At 42.7% G+C, this 13741-nt stretch overlaps 1 protein-coding gene across 5 annotated transcripts in view; it reads left to right on the top strand.

Moving 5' to 3' along the window:
* CADM1 (cell adhesion molecule 1) overlaps window positions 1–13741 on the top strand; it is a 236755-nt gene that overhangs the window by 178133 nt on the left and 44881 nt on the right. For all 5 annotated transcript variants that reach the window (XM_073657109.1, XM_073657106.1, XM_073657107.1 and 2 more), the window contains one exon: window positions 1357–1529. In XM_073657109.1, coding sequence (XP_073513210.1) covers window positions 1357–1529 — 173 coding nt within the window. The remainder of the gene's footprint in view (window positions 1–1356; window positions 1530–13741) is intronic.

The raw sequence follows: 13741 nt of genomic DNA on the forward strand, positions 1-13741 counted from the left end.
ACTGGATGTGAGGTCTGTGTGTCTCTCCCAGTAATATAGGCTAGATTTGAGCTCGGTGTGTCTCTCCCAGTAATATAGGCTGAATGTGAGGTCTGGGTGTCTCTCCCAGTAATATAGGCTGAATGATGAGCTCTGTCTCTCTCCCAGTAGTATAGGCTGGATGTGAGGTCTGGGTGTCTCTCCTAGTAATATAGGCTGGATGGTGAGCTCTGTCTCTCTCTCCCAGTATAATATAGGCTGGATATGAGCTCTGTGTCTCTCCCCCAGTAATATAGGCTGGATGGTGAGCTCTGTACCTCTCCCAGTAGTATAGGCTGGATGTGAGGTCTGGGTGTCTCTTCCTGTATAATATAGGCTGGATATGAGCTCTGTGTCTCTCCCAGGAGTATAGGCTGGGTGTGAGCTCTGTGTGTGTCTCCCAATATTATAGGCAGGATATGAGCTGTGGGTGCCTTTCCCAGTAATATAGGCTGGATGTGAGCTCTATGTCTCTCTCCCAGTAATATAGGCTGGATGTGAGCTCTGGGTGTGTCTCCCAGTAATATAGGCTGGATGTGAGCTCTGTCTCTCTCTCCCAGTAATATAGGCTGGATGTGAGCGGAGTGTGTTTCCCAGCAATATAGGTTGAATGTGCGCCTTGTGTATATCTAGGGTGCTGCTGTTTTCATTAACTCATATACCAGAACAGCTTCAATATTGCTCTTATTTCTACTTCATGTGCTCTCCTCCTTTTCTTTTGCTGTTTTTTCTGTCCTCCCAGTGCCTTGACATGCTTTCTCCCTTTTCCACTGGAGATTTGTATGCAAACCTCTTCCTTTCCCTGCTGCTATCTAACACTGATCATAGAGATTGGGAGAGTGCAGAGAGCTGTATGAGTAGGAGCTCTGATGTATTTGTAACATTTTTGCATATCACTCAGCTATTGAAAGGGAGAAAGCACTTACAGACTCTGCTACAGCAGCAGATTGGTAAAAAAGTTTTAATGAAGACAATTTAGAAAGTTACTTAACTTTGCATTTAGGATGCCGATGAACCATAAAATTGTATGCTCAGGTGTTCTTAACCTGTAAGGACCTCTGCTTCAGCCAGTGATGACAGTAATAATTTTGCTTTTCTTCTGTTGAAATCCAGCACAAAGTGCCGTAATTAACTGTGAATGAGTAATTCTGGTCATTGCGTGCACTTGTAGAGTTACTGCAGATCTATTTTATGTTTCGAGCAGCAGATCCCTGCGGATGATTTTCTCACGTAAAGTTAAATCCGTTCGATGGTCGGTCAACGTTTGTCGGCCATATAGTCCTAGAGTAATTTTTTCCCAGCGAGCGGAAACCTCATTTCGCTATCTTGTCTTTGCAGACCAGGGAAAGTCACGTGGGTGCGAGTAGACGATGAACTTCCCGAGCATGTCCTCATTGAGGACGAAAAGCTCTACTTCAGCAGCCTGAACAAGACAGATAACGGCACGTACAGGTGCGAGGCCTCCAACAGCGTGGGCAGCTCATCGGCCGATTACACGCTCTATGTGTATGGTAAGTAACGTAGTACATGGCCGACTTCTACTGATGAAGTCTGTTCTTCAACCTCTGTGTGGAACGTAGAGTAGAAAAATTTTGGTAAAATTGGCAAAATCAAAACGCAACTTTGAAAGGTCACTATGGACTACATCCCATATACGGTCTGCACTAGTGAGACCCCCGTGTCCTTTACACAAACTCCAGATTGTACAATAATCTATTTTAATATATGCATTTGTTTTTTTGCCTTCTGCAGTGTTTTTTTTTTTTCCATGTTTGTTCTGCATGTTTTATTCCAAAATTAAGATGTGTCCCATTGAAGACTAATCGGAAAACCTCTAATTGCATTTATTCACAATTGGAAAGGCATATGAAATATTGAACAGAATACAGTAATGTGAATGGACCCCTAAAATAATGCCCAAAAAAAAAAAAGTCACCAGTAAATAAAATTCCCTGGAGTTGTCATATTTTTCTTAGAGGGAATCTGCTGACAGCAGAATTTTGCGATTGAATATGAGAGTAGCATGATATAGGGGCAGAGAGACTGATTTCAGCAATGTGTCACTTACTTGGCTTCTATTTGTAGTTTCAATAAAATCGGTGTATTATCACTACGGGACTAGTTGTCTTGTGCCATGTAGTCCAAACACTCCCCCGAGCACTGATTGCCAGCTTTCTACCAGAGTACAGAGAAAGCTGCCAATCAGTGATGTGGGCGGGGTTATACAGAGCTCAGCATTCAGAGAAAACTCTGGTTTTATCGAAAGTGCAGCAAGCAGGCCAGTAAGTGTTACATCGCTGGAGTCCGTTTATATCCCTACATTATGCTTCTCTCGGATTACATAGCAAAAAAAAAACTGGTGACAGATTCCCTTTAATTGTTAAAAAAATACTTATTCTCGAATGTCTCATGCAAAAGACATAATTTCTCCCAATTGCCCCAAGGAGTGATGGCTGATCTTCTGTAACTGCAGCCGTGGTGGTGCAGAGGATATGCATGTAATCTGTACATACATAAATTGTCTGAAAAAAAGGTAGACCTCTTGGTTCAGAATTTTATTTCAATGCATGTATTTCTAGATGAAATCATTTTTGCAATTGGGTTCCATTAAAACATTTTGGACTGTTTTTATCTTCTGCATCCTCTACATGTCACAGTACATAGCAGAATGGTCTACTTGTGCCTCCCATTAGGGAGCTCGTTCTGGTGTCTGAGTCTGTAACCCTTACGTCTCTTCTCGTGAACAATCAAAGCTGATTTATGACCACCTCAAAGTTCTAATAATAAGTCAGCTTTAGAAGATCATTCAGGAGAAGAGAGGTGAAGATGAAGAACAGATCGAGCTCCCTGACCGATTGACTGGTAAATCATTCTGCTATGTACTGCTATACATAGATGCTGTAGAAGTCAAATGGTCCAAAAATTTTAACAAAAATCAGCTGCAAAATTTTTTTTCAGCCACAAATACAAGGAAAGAGAATCTGTAGTTAGGTTTATACCAACTAACCTGAGAGCAGCATAATGTAGAGGCAGAGACTCTGAATCCAGCAACGTCGTTTACTGGGTTTCTTGCTGTAGTTTTGATAAAGTCACTGTTTTAGTAGCATGAGATGATCACTAGAGGACTAGTAAACCTACTGCTAGGTAGTCCTAAATATTCATGAGCTCCCCCCACCTGCCCTTCCCCCACCACCGATTGCCAGCTTTCTGCCTATGCACAGTGTTCACAGAAAGCTGCCAATCATTGGTGTGGGAATTTTTCTTGAATGAATAAAATGTATCTAAAGAAACACTTTGAGAGTCTGTAGAGAAGAAGCCTGACCATTATAGGTTGGAAGCCCAAATATTAGTGCAACTGGTGCACCATTTTTCCTACCAGTAAAGTCCAACTGCAGAGAGGCAGACCACTGGTAGAGGACTTCTTCTGTGCTGCAACCTCCTCATACCTCCTTCTAACTAAAGGCTCTGTTCAGCATTTTTCACCCATTTTTTTTTTTTTTAAAGCCAAGCAAACGTCTCCACCATATTTGTTCTTGTGGATCCACTTCAGGAATCAAATACTGAAGTATGAATGAAGCCGTACCCTTGGGCAAGTTTCTTCACACATCCATGAAATAACGGTCCAAGTATGGATTTTGACGCATGGACCGTTCGCTGGTCTCCTGACCTGAACTTGATTTTGCCAAGACGATCTCAAGAACTTGACCACAAAAAGGGGTGGGTTTAGTGAAAAAAAAAAAAAAAAAAAAGTTGATGCCTTGGAAGCGATCCTTGACATTGCTGGGGAGGTGAGGACTAAATTTCAAGACCTGATAAGTTCAGGAGACCTGAATGGATGTGTGAAATCGGTCTTATTCTTTACTATTCTTTGACTGTGGGCATCTTCCCAACATGGAGATTGGGCTGCAGCACGTGGTGGGTGTGCTGGTGCATCAGAACCGAACAAAATACTGATTTTATGAACAGAACTGTTAGTCATGAAATTCTGATGTACCATTGAGCTCTATGGAAACCACTTTCCTTTGCATATCATGATCTAAGAGAACGTAGTGGTCTGTAGACACTCGGATCTATTCAGGAGTCATCAGGTGCACTCTATGCTGTAAATAGTCAGCTTGCTATTCCAAAGTAAAACTTATTGTAGGCGAGCAAAGTTTGACAGCATGGATGGTGGAGTGGCAGTGTAGCTTCTGTTTTTTACCACACAATGGGGTCCCATCTTCTTTGTCCGTAGCTGCTGGAGATACTTCTCTAGTATTAGAGATGTCTGATCGCTTATGTTGGCTTTTTTGCCACAGTGATTTGGCTATTCAATACTTACCAAAATTTCTAATACAAAGTTTTGGAAAATTAGGCCTTACCCGCTAGGAACTTCTAAAATCGCTCCCAAAGCAAGAAGCCTCTCCGCCTAGGGACACCTAAGATCGCTCCCAAAGCAAGAGGCTTCACCTCTTAGGAACACCTAAGATCGCTCCCAAAGCAAGAGGCCTCACCTCTTAGGAACACCTAAGATCGCTCCCAAAGCAAGAGGCCTCACCTCTTAGGAACACCTAAGATCGCTCCCAAAGCAAGAGGCCTCACCTCTTAGGAACACCTAAGATCGCTCCCAAAGCAAGAGGCCTCACCTCTTAGGAACACCTAAGATCGCTCCCAAAGCAAGAGGCCTCACCTCTTAGGAACACCTAAGATCGCTCCCAAAGCAAGAGGCCTCACCTCTTAGGAACACCTAAGATCACTCCCAAAGCAAGAGGCCACACCTCCTAGGAACACCTAAGATCACTCCCAAAGCATCAACCTTCCTTTTTTTTTTTTTTTTTTTTTTAAAAACCCCATCCTTTTTGAGTGTCAATTTCTGGGATTATCCTGGTAAAATCGAGATCGCTAGTAAGCATGCCATTCTGTTTCAGTGATAGTTTAGTGTTAAAGGGATTTTCTCTCAGCGGAACTGCAGTACCTGAGAACTACCACTATGTGGTGTATGGAGCTAGGCTGTTCTGGAAATGTACATTGTATACTTTATGCCTCCATAGGCCCTGCAAAAAGATAATTGGTGGGAGTGCTGGTTGTCGTACCACCGCCGATTTTGATATTGATGGCACATTCTAAGAATAGGCCATCCACATCCCTGGGCAATCCCTTTTAAGAACAAATTACTTATGGTATAATAAGTGTAGCGTTGAGTATCAGTGTTGTATGCTCACATTTTTCCTGTGTGTTTTATTTCTTAGACAGACCCTTATAAACATTTTTTGGATATCCTGTTTGCCCTCAATAATTAAAGCTGCCACCGCAAGTACATTTGCGGTTGACATTAAAGGGGTATCCCCATCTCCAAGATCCTATCCCACTATTTAGTATGTGTACTAATAATAATATTAGCAAATATCTCCATTTAAAAATGTAATATAGTTCTTCTGATTTGCTATGTCGCTTCTCAATGTGCAGGGCATTGCAGTAGCTTGGGTATCCATGGTTACGATCATTAACAACTAACTGTCACTGTGAGTGGTCGTAATCATGGGTACCTAAGCTACTGCAATGCCCTGCACATGGGTAAGCGGCATGGCTAATTAGAAGAACTTTACTACATTTCAAATTTGGAGGTATTTGCTAATATTACACCTACTACATACTGGGATAGGATCTTGGAGATGGGAATACCCCTTTAACCCTAAATAGGGACATGTGTCACAGTCAGAGGTTGACTTGGGTCTATCAAGACTCGACACCATGGATATTGTAAGATTGCGGGACATTTATTAAGGAAAGTCTGCTCATCTGTTTTATTTTCTGGACTCCCAGTAGAAAAGTGGGCTATAACGGAAAGATAGCGACTATCTGTCCAAATCTGGGTCTCCTGGATGGAGGGGGGTCCAGTTTATACAATCATTTCATTCATTATATGTAAATATATAATAATAAAAAAATAGAAAAAAATAAAACATAATGGAACTCTGCGAATAAACAGTGACACCTAGTGGCCAAACTGTATGAAAAACTTAATGCAACTTTTTATCAACTTTTAAACTTCAGTCACTTTACGTCTGTTCCCAAAGTATACAAGAATTAACTATATATATATATATATATATATATATATATATATATATATATATATATATATATATATATACACACACACACACACACACACACACACACACACACACACACACACACACACACACACACACACACACACACACACACACACACACACACACACACACACACACACACACACACATATATATATATATATATATATATATATATATATATATATATATGTAATGTATGAGTTTAACTTTTGTCAGCTGTAAGTTCCCCCGCGTTGACAGGTCTTGATAGATATTTTGCGAGTGGTGGTTTTCCCTTTCTACACTTTTAGGGAACAATGACTTGTATGAATATAGTTCTACTGCACACACGAGCCGAGACTCGGCACCACATTAAGCTGTCACTTTGTCTTCTATTTGTCTTTGTCATCTTGACAGTGACACCATTCTGCAGCCATATTCCCTGAACACTCATAAAAGTACTGCCTGTAATTAAGGGTTTGATGTATTAATTACAGACGGGCCGGCTCTAGGAGAGATAAAGGGACTTCCAGATGTGCCTGTGATTGGAGACTGACATCCTGCTAACGTCTCCTATTGCACGCAGAGTACACGCGTGCCGCTCCCCGTTCGCCCTACCTTCCTCGCAAGTTCAAAGCCAGATTACTTCTCTGCATCTCTTTCATCAGGGCCTGGGGAATGGTGACTCATTAACAGGTGGCGGCAGAAACATGAAAGTGCTCCCCAATTTAATAACTTATTGTTTATTTTATCACCTGGAAAGCATTGAGCTCACAGATGAGCGTTGCCATGCCTAGCGTATGCTTCTAATGCAAGCACGGTTATGGCAGCAAAGTACCGATATCATAAAATGAAGCTTTGGGTCATAGTTTTGGGGTTCCAAAGGTTTATCTTCAATTGTAAAATTGCAAGAGTCGATCAAACAGGTTCTCAAGACCCTGATTCAGTCACCACGTTGGTAGTCCATGGTTGCTGAACCATGCCCTGTGAACCTACTCCTATGTGCCGGTATCACCTCTTCTTATTAGTAGACCCGGCATGACGTCATCATTTTGGCACAGCTCGCTCAAGATGTTGCACCGTACTAAAAATCAGAAGAGTAGTTGGGAATGCCAGCAAATAGAAGCTTTGCAGAGCTCTGGACCAGCAGCGTGGCCACTGGACTTTTGTCCTGTGAATGTCTTTGCTTCTCTCAAAAAAATGAAAACCTCTGATTGAATAGACATAAAATAAACTTCTCAGAAACCAACCTTTCCCATGTTCTCAACAGCTCTTGGTGGCCACATTGTCTGTAGGTGCAGTGGCTTTAATCACCAAACATTTGCAGTTCCTATGGGTTATCTTCACTATTATTAGTCAAAAATGTCCTTCAGATCCCATGACTTCTGAAGCTGGTGACCAATTTGTGATTCCAATGGCTGTGATCACCAGTGGTCAGTTTGTTGAGGACTGTCTTAAATGAAATGCTTAGCTGTTGGCTAGTCTGGGAGGGAGAAGTCTCAAACTAAGGCCGGACTCGCACATCAGTGTTCCATGGTCCAAGTATGGACCGGCCGCAGATCTCCTCACCTGTATTGAGGTTGTTGAGTTTGGGTCATGAGACTCTCAGCTGTGCATGAATCACGGTCTGTACTCTGAGCAGGAATGTGTAAATCTTAATATGCTTTACTTTTTTGTCATTATTGAATGGGTTGATCTTTAGTTCATTGCTCAGGTCTGGGAGCCGAAACTTTCTTCTTCAAAGAGGAAACTGTGTGCCCAGAAGCTGGTACATGATGGCCATAAAAATGACTGAACAACGATGTAATAAATGGCCATACGGGGTCCCTGGGGAGCAATCAAAGACTTGGAGATCGAAAAGACTAGGTGGAACATAGACTAAAGACTTTATACAACCTCTTTTAATGCATAATTCCCATCTTAACACCACTATGAGGTGGCCTACCACTATGTTCTGCTATCTCCAGGAGTCCCAAAGTCAAAAGCAGCCACTGCTCAGCTCCAACAGGACACTTCTGAGCTCCATTCTTGGGATCTTAGGTCCTTCCGCTGTGGATAGATGGTAGCTTGCTAAGATGAGAACAATTCTTTAAGTTCAGTGGGTTCAGCTCGGTTCTCCTGTTGATAGACTTAGTCACACAACCATGTTGTGGCCATATTTTCTCATCTGTATTACGACCACGAGTCTTTGAACCTAAACTAACACCAGCATAGATATAGATGATGCTAATGGATCTGGAAAAGTGTGAGAAAGTGGCCTCAACTCGGTTGTGTGAACCTTCCTTTAGTCCAACGTGCGCTATATTTGTCAGTAGGATGTATGAACATGGTGCTGAATTCCCCAAATAACCCAAGATCCGAACATGATGGAGGACTTGTGTGCAATTTCTTACAACCTACCCACTTTTTTTATCCATAAGTATCAGAAGAAGTGGCCTCCATATACCAGGTTGAACCAGAAAACATTCTTCGGAAGTTCCTTGTGACATTGAGACATGGACCCAATGTATCTACTTGATATACACCCCCCCTACTTCTCTCATACTCCAGATATTTTTTAGCAGAAAACGAGTGACACCTTCCGCACCCCTTCTCTCTTTGTGATTCATTAAAGGAAAACGTCTCCATGATGACAAGCATGACAATCATTGAAGACAAACACTCCTACACGCGGGGAAAACATAAAAAAAAAGCAGCTTGTTAGATTTTTAAACAATCACAACCTGTTCTCGTCTTGCCGTTAATTCCCAGAATCACAAATTTGCTTTCATCTTTCGATGGCCTTTACAATCTGCTAATTTTTAATACTCAGGAATGAAAACCGTTTTGGGCCCGATTTCTTTTACATTTCTGATTTTTCTCTTTTTTTTTTTTTTTTCTCCATGCGGCTAGCCATTAGCCAGTCATTTCAGTCTGTCATTTGTAATCCTAAGATACCTAACGTAACCCGCTCTGCTAACAAAGACAGAAGAAAGCGCGGTCTAATAAAGCGCCGGGATATGCTCAGATTAATTAATTGATTTTATTATATAAATCACACAATTAAAGGCAGTGTTACAGCGAAAATTCCCTACGGTATATATTGGGATAAGACAATTAAAAACTGACAAGGTTGTCAAACCATTGAGAGGCGGCACTGGTGCCAGCAGAGATTAACTTTCCCCAGGACGCTTTATTCCAGGTGTAAACCTGTATTTTACTTATTTAAATCCCATTGCAGAATTAAAAATAATGCAATAAAAATGTTGCCAAACCTCTTTTCAATGCTTTTCCTATTCAGACCTATGTTTCCTTGGTAACAGACTACAAACAAATTCAGTGTAGTCTGATCCTACAGTGAAATTGCCAAACATCTCTACACTACTTCTTGTTAACCGACCCAAGTGTCAGTGGGGATTAGGTGAAAAGTGGAATAAATTCAAAATCTAATAAAAATTGGCACACTTGGGTTTGTAGTCAGTAACCAGTGAGATGTTACCGGTCTGCATCGGCGCTGTAGACTCAAAACAGTAGGACATTTTTAATAAAGACCATTTTAGTGTTAAGTACAGAAAGTGTTGAAAATGACATATTTCTACCCCATCAGACTGTCCTAATCAATTTTATTAAATCTTCAAAAAATAGAGGATTCTCAACAAACAACATATGTACCGGCAGGCAGGACTGTGAGCAAAAAGATTTACGCTCCCCTACTCCGGCATCCACTTTGGTACTCCTTGGCATCCAGACCAATTCAAACTTCCTCTGCCTCATCCTAAGCGCGTTTTGCAATTATTCGACCCCCATGACATACGTCATGATATAACAGTGGCCTACTAACCGCAATAGGTACCCAAGATTCGAGTGCCAGCTGAGGAATTTTGCACTACTCTAATTCAGCTGCCATGGAGTACCGGAGTGGGGCACAGCCATACTAGAGCAGTCTTCACTTACGTGCCCGGCATCCTGGACGTGGCATCCTGGGTGCTTCTTACTAGGCCCCATGACAACGCCCAGCCTATGTAAGTGCAAGAGGCATCCAGGATGTGCAGTCGAGTGCCAGCTGAGGAAGTTCGCACTACTGATTCGGCTGCCATGGAGTACCGGAGTATTGCAAAGCCGGACTAGAGTAGGCTTCAGTTCTGTGCCTTGCATCCTGGGTGCCACTTACTAGGCCCCATGATATTGCCGAGCCTATGTAAGTGCAAGAGGCATCCAGGATGTGCTGTCGAGTGCTAGCTGAGGAAGTTTGCAATACTGATTCGGCTGCCATGGAGTCCCTGAGTATTGCAAAGCCGGACTAGAGTAGGCTACTGTTCTGCGCTTGGCATCCTGGGTGCCACTTACTAGACTGTATGACATCATGGGGCCTATGTAAGTGCAAGAGGCATCCAGGATGCCGGGTGCAAAAGTGAAGACTACCACGGAGAACTGTATTGGATGCCGGAAAACGGCAGCACAAATTTTTTTGCTCACCTGTACGATTGCTGGGTGTCCGACTACTGGTACCCACAACAATTATGAGAATGGTGGCACTAATGTCCTCAGTATTTATAGAGTGGGATTGAGCACTGGGATCACTGCCCCATTTCATATCCATAAGAACGGTGGTTCGTTTGCTTTCACACTGGGGACTTTGGGGCCCCCATTTTTGAGATCCCTGGGGGTCTCCGTAGCGATTCTAGATTTATAATCTAGCCTGTGAAGAGGTAATGCTTCTGATCCAGTGCTAGGTCTCCGCTACACTTTTTCTACACTTTGGCAGCCGAGTGAATTCAAGCTACTGTTTTTTTTTTTTTTTTCCTATCAATGTGACTTGCATCATTAGTAACAAATCCAGCATTGTCACCAGCGGGCCGCGTCCTTTGTTCCTAAGCAGAGACCTGAACACAAAGAACGCCACTTTTCGCTATAAAAATGTCTGTGCACAAGGGAGATGACCCAGTTATCTGTAGTAGTCGATGGGAATTGACAAGTGCACACCAATAGTACAACATTTCTATGGACTCCCATGGGGATAAAAAAAAAAAGTTACAAACGAAAGTAATAAGAGAGTTACATATTGTGACTTGAGTTGCTGTCGGCATCACATGATATTGTTTAGCTTTACACTTGTGTATATAGATTTTTCTGTACTTAGAAACTTTTAGGACCTGTGTATATGGCAGAGGTTGCACAGCCCCGTAGCATCTCTCTACAGGCCATGCTAAGGAATGATCATACTTTGTACATCTGGAGTCTGACTGTGCCGGCCCTATTACGGGCACAAGTTCTCTGTGCCTCCTACCTTACCAGTCCCTGTGGCCTGCAGTCACCATGCACTCGTGTTTAGTGAGGTCCGTCTTTCATAATCTCTTCATGGATGGAACCTACCTGCCCTATTCACTCTTAGGCCCCTATGTGTATTATTGTCTGAAAAGAGATGAGACTTTGTATAGAATATGTAATGTGATTAACTAATGTCTACATCTGTCAATCGTGTTAGGTAGTGGGCGCATCATACAAGATCTTTTGCTAAAGTCACGAGCTATATTGTGTCTAGAATGTAGACTTCAAGTACAAGAGGAATCAGAGACCGTGGGAGATCGTAGAGAAGTGGGGGAATGTAGAGGTCATAGAGAGCATGGGAGGTCATGAGTGGATCGTAGCGCACATGGGAGGTAACAGAGATGATAGAAGAGACGGGGGAACTGTAGGTCATAGAGCGTATGAGAGGTCATGGGTAAATCGTAGAGACTATGTTAAGTCACAGAGGTCAGGAGAGACGGGGCTCATAAAGGAAACGGGGACTAAGGAGGTCATACAGACTATGGGAGGTCACAGTTTGTAGAAGAGAAGGGGGAACTGTTTAGGATATAGAGGACATGAAAGGTCATGGGTGGATTGTAGGGAACACAGGATGTCATGGGTGGATCTTAGGGAACACGAGGTGTCATGGGTAGATTTTAAAGATCATGGGGGATTATAGAGGACATGGGATGGCATAGGTGGATAGTAGAGAACATGGGAGATCAGGAGTAGATTGTAAAGATCATGGGGGATCGTAGAGAACATGAGGTCATGGGAGGTGACAGATGATAGGAGAGATGGGGAAACTGTAGGTCAGAGTATGGGAGGTCATGGGTGAATCGTAGAGACTGAAGTCACAGAGGTCATAGGGGAGACGGAGCTCATAAAGGAAACGGGGACTAAAGAGGTCATAGAGAACATGGGAGGTCATAAAGTCTATGGGAGGTCACAGATTGTAGAAGAGAAGGGGGGACTGTACAGGATATAGAGAACATGAAAGTTCATGGGTGGATCGTAGAGAACACAGGGTGTCATGGGTGGATTGTAGGGAACACAGGATGTCATTGGTGGATCTTGGGGAACACTGGATGTCATGGGTTGATTGTAGAGATCATGGGTAGATTGTAAAGATCATGGGGGATTATAGAGGACATGGGAGGGCATAGGTGGATCGTAGAGAACATGGGAGATCATGAGTAGATTGTAAAGATCATGGGTGGATCGTAGAGAACATAGGATGCCATGGGTGGATCGTAGAGAACATAGGATGCCATGGTTGGATCATAGGGAACACAAGATTTCATGGGTAGATCGTAGAGCACATGGGAGATGACCATGGGTAGATTCTAAAGATCATGGGGGACCTTAGAGAACATGGGAAGTGATGCGTAGATCGTAGAGAACATAGGAGATCACTTCCCTGCCCATCTCGTATTGGGATCAGGAATCCTTTGCTTTGGCAGCGACGTGATATGGCTTATAGTCAGGAGCCGTGAATTATAGTAGCGATGCCTTGGCAAGAAACCCAAAAGCTTGTCTGAGCAATCCATTACTAATGATTTTTCAGAGCTGGCAGCTAGCTCGGTCACCGCCCTTTTGTTAGCTAGATGGCCTATTTGGCATATTATCAGTTATAACAGCCTTAAAGAAGTTCTCCGGGAATATATAAATACGATTAAAAGAATAGACGCCATTCCACAGTGAGCAGGGGTGGAGGTTGGGGTTTACTAACTTGCATCCAGATGGCCGTAAGGCAGAAGCACTTCAGCGAATTATGGCGCAATACCCAGCCGACCTACTGTTCTTCTGCAACTAACTGATATTCATTGAGGAGATAGAAGTGGACAGATTGAGATGTTGCCCCCGTCCCACGTATCTCACCCATGTGTTTACTTCTGTCTCCCCTATACTGGAAACTAATGACTCTTTAACTAGAAGGCAGAAAAAAGTATTATCAATGCCCCACATTTGTTAATAGTGTTGTTTCTATGATCTTTGCTTTTTTTTTTTTTCTGTTCTGTTTCCGATACCGTTTTTTTGCAGAAGTAACAGCAGGATCCTCTGCCATATTGGATGTCACTTTTGGAGGAGCTTCTCCGCAGCTGATGATGAACTGTCACTATGTTATTACCAGTACACGCTGAGAAAGTGACAGATTGTCATCAACTGCTGGGAAAGTACGGCAAAAGTGACAACCAACCGTTTTCACTTTTTTATATAAATATGGCCACCTTAACAAAATAGTAAAATGTCAGCATCTCGGTAAGTAAAGTAGGATTTATCATCAAGCCCCGATTTACCCCAATACGGACATTTTGGGTGGAATTGCTCTTTACTGTCGTCTTCCATGTTATATAAACCAACTGAAACATTTT

The sequence above is a fragment of the Phyllobates terribilis genome, unplaced genomic scaffold (genome assembly GCF_046119375.1).
Source record: "Phyllobates terribilis strain yellow unplaced genomic scaffold, ASM4611937v1 Scaffold_12__6_contigs__length_324123572, whole genome shotgun sequence".
In the NCBI taxonomy this organism is placed as follows: Eukaryota; Metazoa; Chordata; class Amphibia; order Anura; family Dendrobatidae; genus Phyllobates; species Phyllobates terribilis.